At 49.4% G+C, this 16,614-nt stretch overlaps 1 protein-coding gene across 1 annotated transcript in view; it reads left to right on the top strand.

Moving 5' to 3' along the window:
* Positions 1 to 16,614, top strand: part of FAM135B (family with sequence similarity 135 member B) — a 154,565-nt gene that overhangs the window by 115,184 nt on the left and 22,767 nt on the right. Inside the window, exons 7-10 of the mRNA XM_045508452.2 lie at positions 917 to 1,070; positions 3,135 to 3,184; positions 9,979 to 10,134; positions 10,900 to 10,973. Of these exons, the coding sequence (XP_045364408.2) occupies positions 917 to 1,070; positions 3,135 to 3,184; positions 9,979 to 10,134; positions 10,900 to 10,973 (434 nt within the window). The remainder of the gene's footprint in view (positions 1 to 916; positions 1,071 to 3,134; positions 3,185 to 9,978; positions 10,135 to 10,899; positions 10,974 to 16,614) is intronic.

Below are 16,614 nucleotides of genomic sequence, written 5' to 3'. Positions count from 1 at the left end.
ACATTCGCTCCCTCCTGTCACAGCCACATGAGCAATTGATTCCTGCATCCAGGGTTTCTCCAGCTTGCTGCTCAGTAACTCCCTTTTTCTGCCCAAGTCTATCCCTGTGAGGGTCCTTTTTTTGCTCTTTAAACAAATCCTTCCTGAAATTCACCCCAAGACATCCTTCTCTATTGGGCTCGCAAGAAAGTCATGACTGCCCTGGCCCTCCTACTCCATCATGTCTGAGTCTCCAAGTAAAGTGTGGACTTAGGCATCTCCTCCTCATCAGACAAATTACATCTGTGTAATTCTGCTGGTGTAACGTGTCCTACAGCTACAAACAGAATGCAGTGACACTGCACCTTCACATTCACAGCCTCTTACAAATGCACTTCCAATATTGATTGTTTAAGCTCACAGCATGAGTCCTATTTTACAGCAAAGCGTTTTTCTCCTTCTCAGCACTATCCATCCACCAATACAAGAGTCTTCCTAAATTCATTTCTCTGTGAAAAGCAGCCCACCTCTGTCTGTCCCATGGCCTCTTCTTATAGTGGCAGGAGAAAGAGGCTTGTAAGTAGGTGATGTTCAGTTGTCCCAAACCTGTGAGGTCAGAGCCGTCTTCATCACCACCACCATCATCATCACCATCACCACCATCCTCACCTTCATCTTCATCACCACCATCATCATCATCATCACCATCTTAATTATCTTCATCATCATTGTCCTCATTGTTACTACTGTTAATATTATTTTAATTTTGACAGGATAAGACAGAGGCTTGGCCAATTGCAGTGGTTTTCCCATACAGAGGGATAAGAAAGAGATTCAACTTCTCTCTTTTATTGGAACCTTGAACCCCTTCCCAGCTGTCCTCAGGGCCGGGCCACATGTGGCAGCCCTGAGCTTTTGTTTCTGTCTCTGCACACAGGGGAGCTTCTACGTGCCCTCGGAGCACTGCATGCAGCACGCCTACAAGTGGCACCGGGAGCTGTGCTTCCTGCTCTTGCACGCCTACCGGGGGCTCCGCGCCTACTTCCTGACCATCATGAGGGACGTCCCGGAGCTGCCACACATGGAGCTGGGTAAGGGGCCGGGCACGGGGGGACTCACCCAGCCGCTGACCTTCCGCTTTCGGACTGGGGCTCAAGAAGAGCTGCCATGCTTTTGTACATGTCACAGCAAGCCCCGTTCCTGGCAGGTTTTTTGGTCTTCTGTCTCCATCGTTCCAACAGGAGGAAAACGTGGACGTGCGGCTGCAGAAGGAAACGACACGGCGCCTCACGTCAGGTGTTTTTACTCGTTCATTCATCCATCGAGCATTAACCAAACACCTACCGCCCACCTGGCGCTGTTGGTCCATAGCCTTAAGCTGCTTTCTAAGGGAAATGTGTCCATCGCCTTTCCTTCATTAGGCTGTGGTTGTGGGATTGCAGCTTACAAGAGTATAAAACAGTCCTAAGAGATGCGGACGTACGTAGTTTTCAATCTGGATGATTCTCGGGAGCTCTTAGTGGTCATCGTACTTGGTTTCCTGGGGATGAGTTGCTTCCTGTACGTCACTGGACTTGGGCGTCTTGATCATCGGGCCTGGGTCCCTCCTGATCGACAGATGGTGGAACGGAAGCGCGGAGAGGTGAATGGACTGCGCAGGGTCACATGGCGATGTGAGGCAGGACAAGACAGGAACACAGAGGTCCTTCAGTGATGCCTGGGACAGGGGTGGGGTCAGGGTTTCGATCGTGTCGCACTCATTTAATGAGGCCCTTTGCCCCAGAACAGAGGCCTGGCCCTCGGCCTGGTATTCAGGGGTCATAGCAGCCTCGCCGGGTACCTTCCCTCCCTGCACCTGCGACCTTGCCTGCGGAGATAATCGTGGCTTCGGCAATGCTGGCGGCCTCGTGCGTTGTCTGTTACTACACTGAACATGCCACGTAGTCATTTATTCTCATGTTTCTCTTCCCCGCGAGGCTCAGGGTCTTTGGGAGCAGGTGCCCCAGCTCCCTCACACACAGCGCGTGGCGTGTCGGGTGGGTCAGTAGGCGCAGCCCTGTTGTGGCTTCAACTTCTGCTGCCGTCCTAGCGGCTGACTCAGCTCTGATGCCCTAGACAAGTCAGGCCCTGCTCTTTGAATCACGGGATCTTGAAGTTGAAACTTTTCCAGGTCAGTTTTGTGCACTCAGTGGAGACATGCACAGATCAGGGCCAGCTTAGCTCAGAGGAAAACTGGAGACTGTGCAGTAACAGCTGGCTTCTTGCTTCAGCATTTTTTTTGTTTTACCCAAAGGAGCTGAATGTATTTGTTCCTTCACTCACTCACCCTGTTTTTATTGAGCAGCTACTATGTGCCGGGCATTGGGTCGGATATCAAGGGCATGGTCAGTGACGAAAGTCCACTGTAGCTGGTGGGGCTCGCAGGCCTGGGGACAGCTGCGGGGCGGGCAGTGTGTGCTCATCCCTGAGGACCATACTGAGCTCAAGGTTTGCTGCTCTCACCTTGGCAACAATTCTTTAATTAAAGCCCAGGCTGTGGCCCCGTGCAAGGCCTGGCCACAGTGTCATGGAACTAGGGGAGAGGTCTAACACAGGCAAAACGGCAAATGCGAAACCATGAAGGGCCAGAGTCCACCCAGTGTCTGCTGAGAAGACGGCCAGGTTGCAGGCTCCCTTTGCCAGCGTGAATGGTTGAGATGATCAATATGAGGGTCGGTGGCGCTGGGCAGTAGGCTTGGCTCTGCCACTGCACTTCCCTGGACTTCTGAGCATCCACCTGCAGGAAGGAGACAGACAGCCACGTCCCAGGTGTGCCACGTGGACGTGTGTGCTCACACACCTGCAAAAGCACGACAGGACGTGGAATCGCATCGGACCCCACAATGTGCATGTGGGATGGTCTCTTTCTCAGAAATGCATCTCTGGGACAGTGCTGACCTTCATCCAGTGCAAAGTCACGTGGCTGCAAATCAGGGCCACCCTCTTTATAAACATGACTGTTTAGACAGAACCGAGAGAAGGAGGGTTCACGGGAGCTGCATTTTTTTCCCTGGAACTTCACTGCCAGCTTGGAATCTATGCTTCTTTCATTCCATTAGCAGCTGCTGCATTTCCGCGCGGGTCCATTTACTTGTGTTTTTCTTTTTCCTTCCTAGAGTCACTTGCTGTTGAAGAAACCCTCTCCCAGCTGTGCTCAGAGCTGCAGGTAATTAGGGAACTGACTTCTTGCTTCTGAATGGCAGTCGTTACACTGGGGTGAACAGGGTTGCTTGCTTGGTATAGAAATCAGAGAGGAAAAGACACAGCTTGTAACCTCACGTTAGTTGTTAAACTGAAGAAATACTCTTCCATCCCGTTACCCTAAATCATCGTGTCTGTTAGACACCTTTTGTGTGCCTAGCCCTGAGCTAGCTATTTTGAAAAAAACAAACAAGCTAACAGGTCTTGGTTTCCCTGAAATTCACACTTTTTACTTGTCCATTACCCATCATTTAACAAACATTTATTGAGGACTGGCTACGTGTTTGTCACAGAGGGTGACAGAAACCTCGCACCTGTGCTCAGGCGGCTCCCAGATGGCAGGAGGCTAGCTTCCATGACAGGGATGATGTTGTAAATAGGAGTGTGCCTTTGCCAAAAGTTCAACAAGCATGTGTTGAGAATATGTGCTTAATACGTCCGTGGCCAGTGCACGCTGTTGCTGCTTACAAGCTCTGGACCGCTTTCACATCCCGTGCTGCTGGATGGTCTGGACGAGCACTGTAACCCTCGCATAGAGAGAGGCAGGTACAGATGGAAGGAGTGTGGAACTCAGGGTTGGTGGCGCAGCTAATCAGTGCTATGGGCCGGACTCAACAGACTGCCTCACTGCAAACTGTTACTTCTGTCTGTTAAGCCAGTATTTCTCAGCCCTGATCTCTCAGTAGAGACACATTTGGATCTCAGAGGTGCACCTCTCCTGGGTCCCATCTCAAAGGGTTGAAACAGTATATTGTCGTGGAGCTCAGGTATTTGAATTTTCATTAAAAGCTCCCCAGATGAATCAAAGCCGTGGTGAGATATCACCTCACACCTGTTAGAATGACTCTCATGAAAGACAAGGGACAGGTGTTGGTGAGGATGTGGAGAGAAGGGGACTCTGTGCACTGGTGGTGGGCATGTGAATTGGTGCAGCCACTATGGAAAACAGTATGGAGAGCCCTCCGAAAAATTAAAAATACAACTACCATATGATCCAGCAGTGCTGCTTCTGGGTATTTACTGGAAGGAAACGAAGTCCCGGGCTGGAAGGGGTATCTGCACGCCCACGTTCATTGCAGCATTATCTACAATAGCCAAGACATGGAAACCTGAGTGTCTTTCCAAATCCATAAAGAAAGCATGGTGTGTGTGTATACAGTGGGATACTATACGGCCCTAAACAGGGGGGGGGATCTTGTCATTTGTGACAACATGGATGAACCTTGAAGGCATTATGCTAAGTGAAATAAGCCATTCCGAGAAAAACAGATACTGTATTATCTCACTTATGTGTGGAATCTAAAAAAAAAAAAAGCTCCTAGAAACAGAGACCAGATTGGTGGTTGCTGGGGGGATGGGTGGGGGTGGGAGAAACGGGTAAAGTGGCTGAAAGTACAAACTTCCAGTTATGAGTAAGTTCTGGGAATGTAGATTACTGCCTCCTTTGGCACTGGGCCCCACACTGCAGGGTAACAGCCCCTGGTTTTGAGTTGCCTCAGGGTGCATACAAAGCCACCAAATTCGCTGACTGCGCAGGGATGCAGCTGGGTGACGGAGGGAGAGGTGGAGTGGGGTGTGCATCAGCCCGCTCTGGGGTTTGATAAAAGGCTGGTTCGCTGCTGGGGGCGAAAGAAACAAAGCTTCCTCCCGGGCACCCCCTAAAAGGCACGTTCACAGCCCAGAGTGTTTAGAGGGAGGACATTGCCACCTATTGGCCAACCGTGCACATGGACACAAGTGCATCCGTCTCAAGGACGGATGGGGCCATGGAAACTGTTACAAGTGATTTAAGACGGTTTGAAAACATAGAGTGCATGGAGCAATTCGTATGCACCTTTAACTCCATGCAACTGTTACAAATGTTTCTTAAGCACCTACTGTGTGCCAGCTTCTCTGCTGTTTGTTGGGATTGCACAGATGGCAGAGACCGTCCCAGGACGAACAGCCTGGTGTTAAATAGACTTGTTCACGCCTAAGGCAGGCGTTGTCCATAGTGTCGGTGCTGGACCAGCAAGCGTAAGTCGAGGGGACTGGGGGAGCCCAGGAGGGGGTGCAGCAGGCTCTGTGTGAAGTCAGCCAGGAAGGAGTGAGGCAGGGAGGGGGCAGCCGTGGAATGACAGGGCAGGAGTCTCCCTGACAGAAGCACTGTGGGTGCCCGGGGCCCAGGAGGGTGGAGTGGGCACCTGAGGCCGGTTGCAGGGGGCTGGGCTGGAAAGGTGAGTTGGAGCTGAGGATAGGGAGCCCTCCTGTGCAGCCTGATGAGAAAAGGGATGAGTCGTGCCCTCCAGGAAGGGTGGGAAAGGCCCTAATAGAACTCAGCCACATGCTTCAGTCCAGCAGGCGGGTTCGAAACATGCTGAGTATCTACCAGGAAGCAGCTGCCGAGTTTCTTTTGAAATTCAGCAGGGTAAGGCTTTCTTCCACACACAAGAGTATTTCCTGGCTGTCACCATACACTTTCAGGAGATCCCAGGTTACCCTATGGTCTTTCCTTGAGTTGCATCCTCCGAGAAGGAAATATTACAAATTACTTATTAGGCGTCAGTGAATGACTCCTGATCGGGCAGCTGGGGCTTTGCTTCTTTTGTTTACTTAGTGGGTTTTAGGCAATCAGTCCCCTTTCCAGGGGGTTTTTGAATTATTTCATCTAAGCCTGAAAACACCTTTGGAGGTGGTTTAAGAGGAGGAGCCCACTGGTCCGGGGGCTCTCGCACCAAATTCTTGTTTTGATTCTGAGGACACAGGCTTTCCCAGCAAAGGAAACTACAGCTTTAGATGGTGACTGCCCCCCGTGGTCGCGGCGATCTCCTCCTGCCTGGCCCGCCACGGTCCGCGGCACTGTGGCTTTTCAGCACAGATTCTAGAGGGCGACACACAGCTGGGACTGTTTTGAGCCCCTACCCCCCCCCCCCACCGGAAAGACTTAGTTTCTTTCTTCCATGTCACCCTTGGTCCTGAGTCGTGTGAGTAGATGGGCTTGTAGAGTTGTTCCGGGACACTGCCGGATAAGAGGCCCTGAGCATCCGGAGGGAAAACGGCCGATGAAGAAGGTCTGCGTCCCAAGCCAGAGCCTCTGGCTACAGCCGGGAGCTTGCAAGGCTTCTGCGTCAGTTGGAGGGTTGGACAGACACGTGGCATGCTGTGGGGTAGGAGCCGCCATGCCGGTCTACGCGGCGGGTGGTGGGATTCACGCAGCCTAGAGCGTGTGGTGGGTCCGGGAGCTGGACTTCCTGGGTCCAGGCACTGGCTCCCACGTGGTGACTATGTCTGTAACCTCGGTCATGTCACTTAGCCTCCTGGTGCCGTGGTCACCCTAGCCATCAGATGGGGGTGGTGATAACAGTGTCTACTTACAGGATTGGTACGAGGACTAAGCAGATGCATTCCTGTAAAGCACTTAGCCCAGCACCTAGCAAGGCTCGGTGTCATCCTTGCCACCGCTATTATTAGACACCCTCTTGTGTGATCAGAAACAGCCGCCGCGGTGAGCAGCGCTGAGCTGAGATCTGAAACAGGAGCGGACACAGCAGGGCCCTTGTGTGGGTGTGATTCCAGACAAAGGGGATGACAGGTGCATGGCAGGGGCTGTGATCCGGAAGGGATACGCAGCCCTGACTGCACACTCAGATCACTTGGGAAACATTTGAAAAATCCTTATGCTGGGGTCCTACCCTCAGAGATGGGCCCAGACACTTTGTGGTCTCCCGGTGATTCCGTGTGCAGCCAGGACTGAGGACCATGCTGAGAGAACACGGCTAGTTCAGGGGATGTGCGGCAGGCTTTTCTCAACCTGACACCTGGTTACTTGAAGACGCAATGCAGGTGTCACCTCCTCCAGGAAGCCTTCCATGACCATTGTACAGCACTCAGGACCTATCTTTCTTAGTACATCATAGATACAACTTTACTGATGTAAAGAGCTGTCACTGGACCACCTGCCCCTTCCAGGACTGGACGTATTTATCTTTGGCTCTCCAGAGCTCAGCATGCTGCACACACATAACAGACATCAGAAAACAGAGCAAAGGGGGGTGAGTGGGGAGTGAGTGTGCAAAGGAGCAGGGCTAGACCCAGCTGAAAGGCGTGGGAGGAGTGATAATGTCCACGGCTGCACATTTTTCAGGCAGCTTCACCTGAAACGGCGTTGGGTCCAAATTGCCTCCTTGTTAGCATGAAGGGCCTCTCCTCGACTCCCCAGACAACCCTTCCATACCCGTCACCTGTTAACTGAACAGGCCCAGGCATCCGTGAGAGTAGGGAAGTCCTCTTGTGGCTTAATTAGAAGCTTCCTTAATCTTATCTGGAACCATTTGTGTAATCAACTCGGGAGAAAAAATAATTCTCCGAAAGACACATTTAATGAGCGGCTTTTCCTTCCCTCTCTGGTGGCTGAGCTCACAGCTCACGCTGTGCTGGCCGGTTCTGCCGGAGTGGAGGGGACAGGGCTGTGGGCGATGGGGTGAGAAGCTCAGGAAGGGAGGCCCAGTTACTGAGGGCCGCTCACTGTCGCGGTCCCCGCTGTAGTCAACCAAGAGCTCCCAGCGTCCGACAGCCGCGGTGCAGGCACCGAGAACGTCAAGGAGGCTGAAGCTCCGAGTGAAGGCAGAGGAGGGCAGCCTCTGGTGAGCGGGGCCCAGAGAGCAGTGGGAGCAAGGTCAAGTTGACTTCAAGGAGGGGGAGGCTCCTCTTACACGTGGAGCACAGTAGATGTTCCCCCTCAAAAATCATCAGAAACAAAGGGACTGCGCTGGCTCCTTAAACAGTTGCCTGCTGGAAAGCAGGCATGTCCGAATGGTGAAGGGAGGGAGAAAGGAGATTGGAGGATGTGAGGAGAAGGCGTTCCAAGGAGAATGTGCAGCCTGGTGCTTGGAAAGAGCTGTGTGTTCAAGCAGGTTGGTGAGGCCGGAGCAATGGGTGTGCACCGGGCCAGAGAGGAGGTAGCCAGAGGGAAGGCAAGGAACTTAGGGGCTGATGCAGGAACTCAGCATAAGGGTAACTAGTTGGAGAATAAATGTAAGCCAATGATACTCCATCTAAAAGCCTCACTCTCCAGCATGGAGGCTTTTCCAGTGGCTGACCACGTCCCCCACTTTCCCCAACCCAATCCTTCCTTTTCTGCCTCTAAATACTTCGGGCCATGCATATGGGGCTGAACCAGGAGTGGATGTTCCCTGTTTGTTCCCTGCCTCCCAACAGAGCCAGGGATGGAAATGATGCTTCCGTCAGAAGAAAGGAAGTGTCATCCTCTCACTTGGGAGGTTTGTAGCTTGCGAAGTCATCAGGGATGGATCTTTTCTCTTTTAGGAAGCAGCTTAGGGATGCTGCAGTTGAATGATACCTTGTATCCGGAAGCTGGCCGTTCATTACAAAGCAGCAATAACCAACAATTAAAGAGTCTTGCTGGGTGTCGAATTTCTTTGCATCTGCTTGTCTCACTCTTAGATACTTCACCCAGCATGCCTTATTCTAGCCTTTAATCCAAGAGTAGCAAAGGGAGCTTTCAGTGTTTCAAGCTAGGCTTTGAACTTAATCTCCCAGCACATTATGACATCCAATAAACAGTTATTTGCTTTGCGTACTCGTTTTGCAGATGAAGAAGTGGGGACACGAAGCAAAGAAGGAATGTTTGAAGTGGCTATGGTTGTGTGTCTCGGCTGCATCCGAGACAGACAGCTCCCCACCACTCGTTTTTATCCCGTGTTCTTATTTTTAAACGTATCTTAGGGGTAGGGATAGTCTAAACATGTTTTCAGTGAAGTATAGTTGACAGCCAATGTTATGTTAGTTCCAGGTGTGCAGCATAGTTTTGGATGTTTTTATAGATTATACTAAATTTAAACTTGTTCTGAAGTATTGGCTGCAGTCTTAATTGTTAACCCACCTTCCGCTGAGGGGTACCCTCCCCTGAACACGGCTCTCTGCAGGCAGAGACAGGCTCTTATTCATCTGTGTGATCCATTTACTCTAAACAGGAGCCTGGGGCCTGGGAGATGCACTTTAAATTCTTGTTGAAAAATGGTGAAGGCTCGGACTCCTTGCTGGGCTTTGCCCGCTGGTTCTCGGGCTGACCTCGGAGGCACGCTCTCTCTTCTCACCCCTCCAGAATTAGAGTTGTCCCGAGTAGGTGGCTCTCCTCGTTGTAAACTGAGGGGTTCCCCGGAAGGCTCCAGGCCCTCTGTGGGCTGGGCCCTTCAGGCTTTACTTAAGGCAATCTGGGATCCTCCTTAAAAAATTTGGAATGACGGGGGGAAGGTGCTGACGGTACTGCTGAGCACGGCCGAGTGGAAAGCACCTCGCTGGGCAGGTGCTGCAAGGGTGCAGCTTCACCGCTTCTTGGGAGATGGTTTACAGCACCTACTGCATGCAGGCAGCATGGCGCTCCGGCTTTGCGGTTGGACAGTCTTATGGCTTTGTGTGACCAGGGGTGTGCTATTTAATCCTTTCTCATTTTATTTTGGTGTAAAATGATGGTTACAACAATGATGGTTACCAGAGGTTAACTGTAGGGGTTCCATAGGAAAGGGCATCTGTTAAAAAGCCTGGTGTTCTGCCTGCCAAGTAGTGGGTATTAACAGGTGGCCGGTGTCACGGTCACGCCTGCAGAGTACTGAGCTCACGACATACCGGGATATAGAGGAGAGTCCAGAGAAGGCAGAGGGATCCTTTGAAAGCTGAGAAGCCCAGTCAAGACTTCAGGAGGAAGACTGCCGTGGCTTCACGGAGCAGAGGTCCTTCACCACCACCGTTTTGCCTCCCCAGATGCTGAATAATCCAGAGAAGATAGCTGAGCAGATAAGTAAGGATCTCGCCTGGCTGGCCTCCCACCTGATGGCTCTGTGGACCCAGTTCCTAGACACGGTGACGCTACACTCCCAAGTGACCACTTACCTCACGCAGGAGCATCACACCTTGAGGGTAAGGTGTCAAATGGTTTCAGTTCTCTAAGCACGTGCCAGTCATCTCCCGAGGAAGCTGTACAACCGTTGGTTCATTGGGCAGAAAAAAAATGGGGACCGACCTGAGCGCTAGTCCTGGCTCTCCTGTGAACTCCCTTAGGCTCTCAAACCTGCATTCATAAAATTCCTGCCTTGGCTCCCAGGTGACAGCAAGCCAATCTCAAGGGCTATGCCAGGTGCTTTGAAAGTGTTTTGAAGAAGTGTTTTCAAATGCAGTCCATTGTTGTGAGTGCACTTGGCCATCGCTTGAGTGTGCGTGGCGGGGAGGCGGGTATTCATGCATCATAAGAGACGCCGGTCTTCGCATTTACTGCGAGAGGAGCAAATAGCTGAGCCTACAGAGTGCTTAGGGGACGTGCTTACAGGACTGGCTTTGCAAATTCCGTTTCATCTGCATTTATTTATGGTCTCTATTTTCAAGTGTCTTACATTCTAGTGGAGGAAATAAGACCTAAATATAAAAACAACGGAAAGCAGTGCAAGAACGGACGCGTAAACGTGCATGAAATTGTGTCCGTAAATCAAGTTTGTGCTAAGAGCTAGAGATGAGCGAGGGCAGCTGTGGAGGGGTGGAAAGGCTGCTGTTTCAGAGCCAGCCTCTAGGCACTGGGCTCTCTTCCTATTAATGTATGTCACATCCCTCCTCGGACCTCAATTTCGTTTTACGAAAGTCAAGGCAACACCCACCCATGAGATAAATTGCTAATGCCATTTTACTCCTTAGGTCCGAAGGTTTTCCGAGGCCTTCTTTTATATGGAGCACCAAAAATTTGCAGTCCTGACCTTTCAGGAAAACCTGTAAGTAACCTCTCGCATGTCCCCATCACACCCCGAAAGTGAGCACCAAGGACATTCTTGTTCAAAGTTACTTCTTCCCTTCATGTCTGACCTTGAAGGAGAGAAGTCTGCCCACCTCTGCACATCCAGGTGCATCTTCTCTGAAGGTAGAAGAGTTAGACAAATTGCAGAGCTGGCAGGTGGCAGAGGAGGTCAATAGCCAGAGATTTTTATTGTTCGTGTTGAGCATCATTATGGCTCTATGGACAGAATCAAGCCTTCCGAGGTCCCTGAAGACATCTATGCTGAGTCTTCTTTGCAAGGTGAATTAGAAGCAGGTGGTGTGGCCACAAGCTATGTCAGAAAAAAAAAAGCCCAGAATTCACCTGAGACTTTGCAGTAGTTATGAAATGCATTTAGCATAAGAATTAAGATTGAACTACCTAATTAGGAGGATGGATGGATATCTAAGTTTGACTTCCACCGGAAAAACACACTTAGGAGAGTCAGCGGGCTGACAAAAGATGAGATCATTGTCTCCCATCGCGGCTTTCCTGGGGGACAGAAGCAATGCTTCCTCCAAGATGTTTGGTCTTGGTGACACACGTCTGAGGGTTTCTTTTTGTTCTAAAGAGTATGTTTACCTCTGAAATAAATGTGGATGGAATATGTTTGAAATCCCACAGTCAGTCCAGCAGGACAAACCCTTGAAATTCATCCATCACTTGAGACAGACCTGAAGATCTTTCCACCCTCATCTTTATAACCTTACTTTCTCCCCACTCTTCATTCTCTTTGGAAAGTGCAGCAACATTTAAAGTTGGCCTCATGGACTCTGCAATGGAGAGGGGCACCAAGGAAAAGTTACCTGCACCTTAAAATGGCTTTTCTAGAAATCTAGAGTCTTTCACTCACTCATGCGTTCATTCATTCAGTCCAGCCCCCTGCTGGGACCAACAATGTATTTTCTAAAACTAAAATTGGAAGAGTTAACTTGACAAATATAAACTCACTTTGAGGGCCCCTGAGCAAAGTCCTGCACATCAGGGCTACTGCAAGAAATTCGCTTCCTGGGTCATCACAATAATAGGCAAACCTTAGACTCCCCGGCCCTGGCTGTGTCCTGAGGAGTGTGGACACACATGGAGGTGACAGCCATACAGGCAGGTAGTGTCCTGGAAGGCAACAGCTTGTACAAAGTCCAGGTGATACATATTCCTCAGACCTGGCTTCAAAATCCTGCTCTTCCACTGATTTGCAGCCGATCCTTGAGAAAGTTCGTTTTCTTTTTATTTATTTTCTCCCTTAAGCTCACCCAGTCTTTGTTTTCTTAAAACGAGCAGGATAATAGTGTGAGGACCGAAGGAGAACCTCCACGCACTTGGCCCGCCCTGTGCGAGCCACAGACTCTGCTCAGACAGTGTTAGGTGGGGATGCTGACTTGCACAGGTGTTTATTGTACACACGGACGCTGGGGACCCAGCAGGGAGCAGAGTAAAGATGCTGTCCTCATGGGTCACTGATTCTAGTGCAGAAACAGGCCAAGAAGTACCTTACAGCATTTCAGACAGTGATAAGTAAAGACAAATAAGTCAAGGCAAGGAAAATGAGGAGCAGGAGTGTGGCCAGCATCGTCATAAATGTTTGCAAGTAGTTCTCAGAAAAGAAAAACAGACAAACAAAAACTCTGGTCTGTGGTGTTTGCCGATTCCCGTGTGTCCGTGCTCCCACCAGGGTCAGGGGTGAGCTCCTGGTATGTTACCACTGAACGTGGATTGGGGGGAGGTGTATACAGTTGGTTCTTGGAAGCCAGTATGAACTGGCTCCAACACAGCACGGGGTGTGGGGTAAAGAGTGTTTTAGCCAAAGCGATGAAAGAACATCTTTCTGAGGATGTGGCATCTGAGCAGAGGCTGGGGTTACAACAAGCCATACCCTGACGTGGGAGACTGTTTAGTCAGAGGGAGAGGCTGCTGTAGAGGTTCTTACATGGGAGCACAGAGTCTTTGAAAGCGTCAAGGAGCAAGTGTAACTAGAATGGAAGGAGCAAGTAGGAGAAGGGGGGGTGGGCAGCGAGGTAGGTAGGGGGCCTGCGTGGGACCTTGTGGACTAGGATGAAGAGTTCAGACTTTGTGCAGTGATGATTGTAATGGATGCCTTGAAAAAAAATTGACAAGTGACTATGGTGGAAAGACCTTGGATTTCAAATCTCATATCCGTGCTTTGAAACCTTGCTCCTGTAACAGAAGACTCGTGACATCAAACTAGTGACTGAACCTCTCACAGCTTGTTCTTAGATGTAAAAGGGAGATTTGAAGGAATGTCTACAAATAGCTGTTTTGTGTTGATTATGTGCCAGACACCATTTTGGATATTGGATATCCAGCAGTGAGCAAAACAGACAAATTGCCCGTCTCGCAGGGCTCATGCTTTAGTAGCTGAAAGCATACGTATAGGTAGATAAGTATATAGGACATGTCAAATGTAGTATATGCTGTAGAGCGATGTAACAGTGTGGCAGGTACAGAGGTGTTATTTCACAGAGTTGTCAGAGACGGGCTCCCTAAGAAGACATCTGAGCGGAGCTCTGAGCCCTGCCGATAACAGGAGATGATAATTTTTGCTGCATGGTGTCGATTCAGAGATCAGATAAACTTGTTACTACTCAATTCATAGTAGACATTAACCTGTAATAGAAGGCATACACCAGGATAGCAGGGAGGCTAGTTAGGAGGAGGAGGGAAACCTTTAACCGGGTCACTAGGACCTGTGGAGCAGAGAGGGAGGTTTTATTTCAGATTGAGATACTTACTAAGGGACAGACAGATACAGAGCGCTGGGGAGAGCGTCCCACCTCAGACTGAGACAGCGCGCGGGCTCTCTGGCAGGCTGGCCGCTGGGCCTGGGCATGGCGTGCTCATCTGGCGCAGAGCGGGGGAGAGGTGCTGCGGGGAGGGCCTCCTGCGTGCTGGGAGGCGGAGCCCTCCTCCCGCATCAGGGTGGGCAAGTGAGACTCGCCCGCCAGGACCCATCTTGTTCAGGCACACGTGTTGCTCAAACAATAGGTCACAGCCACTTAGTGGACTGTGAAATCGTCTGAGTGGATTTGGAGCAGCACGTTTTAAATGAAATAGGATCAGATACGATAGGTAGTAATAGTGAGAAGCGTTTTTGAAACTTTTGTTTCAATGTATGTGTTTCCGGGAGAGAGAGAGAGAGAGAGAGAGAGAGAGAGTGTGTGTGTGTATGTGTGTGTGTGTGTGTGTGGGGTGTGTGATGGTCCGGGTTGCCATGTAAAATGAAAACTCTTTCTTGTGTGGGTTGCAATATTTAAAAAGCATTTAAAAAATGATTTAGAACTGGCTAGTAGCAAGGGGGTGCTTTCCTGTGCCCCTTTCTGTTTTACCATGTCAGCCAGTGCTTTTCACCCAGTAAGGAAGTGTTCAGTGAAGGTTCGTTGATTGAATGACCGTGAAAATGTTGATGCATATGAAGGCCTGTACTGATGACTCAGTTCCTGTAAAATGATAATTGAGGTGTCCTTCTTTTATGTTGTCTGTAGTAATCACTTTAACACGGTATCATTTTTTAAAATCATTCATTCTACAAGATGCTATCTGCATAGGGTTGAACATAGTAGGCACTCCCCCTGCCTTCCTGGTGCTGATGAGTCTAGGGAGATGCTTCTGGTAAGAAGCTGTGCTAAGTACTGAGTTCTTAGCTCATTTAATGTTCACACTAACCCCATGAGCTAAGAACTGTCATTGTCCCCACTTTACAGAAGATACAAGGGAAACCTGGGCTCAGAGGGGTTAAGGATGGAAGTTATAGACCACACAGCCAGCACGTGGTGCAAACACGGATTTGTCAGAGTCCGGATGCCAGGCTCCCAGCCTCCTTGCTGTGGCTCTCCTGTATAGCGCTGAGCTGTCATCCCAGAGGATACACCAGAAAAATAAAATGCAGAGTTTTCTCAGCCTGTGAAATAGAAGTATCTGTATGCTGCTGGGCTGCACTCCTGCAGTCAAGGTCAACCTGACATTGAGACAACAGTGAAGTGAACCGAGCCCCCTACGCTCTACTAGAACAGCAGGTCTCTGGAACTTGCTCGCTCACGTCACTGAGACGTATGCCCAGTGATTAGCAGTTCTCCGTTCCCCCTCTCCCCAACCCCTGGCAACTGCCATGCCCCTCTTTGACTCTATGAAGTGGACCGTTTTTGATACCTCGTGTATAATGGAATCATGTAGTGCTTGTCTGTCTGTGACTGGCTTATTTCGTTTAGCAGAATGTCCTGAAGGCCCATCCACGTTGCCGCATACTGCAGAACCTCCTGTCTTATGGCTGAATAATACTTCATTGTGCCACATTGCCTTCATCCATTCACCTGTCCGTGGGGATTTAGCTTGCTTCTGTGTCTTGGTTGTTATGAATAGTGTTACCATGCACACGGGAGCACTAATATCTCTTAAATATCTCGATTTCAATTATTTTGGATAAATGCTCAAAAGCGGGACTGCCAGATGATATGGTATTTCTGTTTTTCACTTTTTGAGGCACCTCCATACTGTTTTCCACAGTGGCTGCACCATTTTGCATTCCCACCAACAGTGTACAAGGATTCCAACTTCTCCACATCCTCGCCAACACTTGTTTGTTTGTTTGTTTGTTTGTTTGAATCGTAGCCATCCTAACAGGTGCGCGGTGCTGTCTCATGGTGTATATGCCCTGGAATTTGTAGTTTTTTTTTTTTTTAACACATGATAAGCATTGTTCTAGGCATGTGGTCACATTCACAATGTCTCCAGGCTCAAGAAGCTACATTCCAGCAGGAGATCACTCCCTGCATAGAATAACTTAGCTCTGACTCTCCTGTCCCATTGATTTATCACCTGACTTAGTCATGAGCCTGTAAGCTCTTTAGGTCCAAAATCAAGTTTCATTCTTCTAGGTGTACCCCCTAGCCTGTCTCCACAGCCCTATACACATTGGTGTTCAATCAATATACTGTTTTAATAAACTAAAAACTGGACCAAAACTTCCAGGTTCAGGTGATGGCTGAAAATTTTGTTGCAGAATTGCTTGCAATAAAATTCCATTTAAATATTCAGACACAGGGTCAAAGAATGATGAAGTGGCAGCAGCCTTCATGACTTGGAGGGAGGGAATAAATTGCTTATCTTTTTCTTTCATTGGTTACGGCCCAGTTGAGAAATAAGAAAATAAGATATACACATTTCATATTTATATTAGATGTACGTATATAAAATAGCAGATAGGCAGACATGTTCGTCTTCATCATGTTTGCTCCAGGGGATGCTGAATTGCAGAAGTCGCTCTGGTTTGTGCCAGGTTGCACAGCTACAGTCCTGTGTGGTTGGGGCCTCCAGAGTCAGGCTGCTCAGAAAAAGCTGCAGCTGGACAGAGAGACAGAGAGGCCACCAGACGGTGGCTGTGCGTGCTTAATTCTCCTCCCAAACTCACCGACCTGATAAAAGTATCATCTTCCCTCGGGCAAGAGTGACTGAGTTGGCATGGAGAAAAATGAGGGAATTGTTTTGTAGTTTCAGATTTTTTTAATTTTAAAATTTTTAATTTTTAAAAATTGAAGTATAGTTGGTTTACAATGTTGTGTTAATTTCTGATGTACAGGATAGTGATT

This window comes from Camelus bactrianus, chromosome 25, assembly GCF_048773025.1.
Source record: "Camelus bactrianus isolate YW-2024 breed Bactrian camel chromosome 25, ASM4877302v1, whole genome shotgun sequence".
In the NCBI taxonomy this organism is placed as follows: domain Eukaryota; kingdom Metazoa; phylum Chordata; class Mammalia; order Artiodactyla; family Camelidae; genus Camelus; species Camelus bactrianus.
The sequence above is the reverse complement of the archived record's forward strand: the minus strand, read 5'-3'. Positions and strand labels throughout refer to the sequence as shown.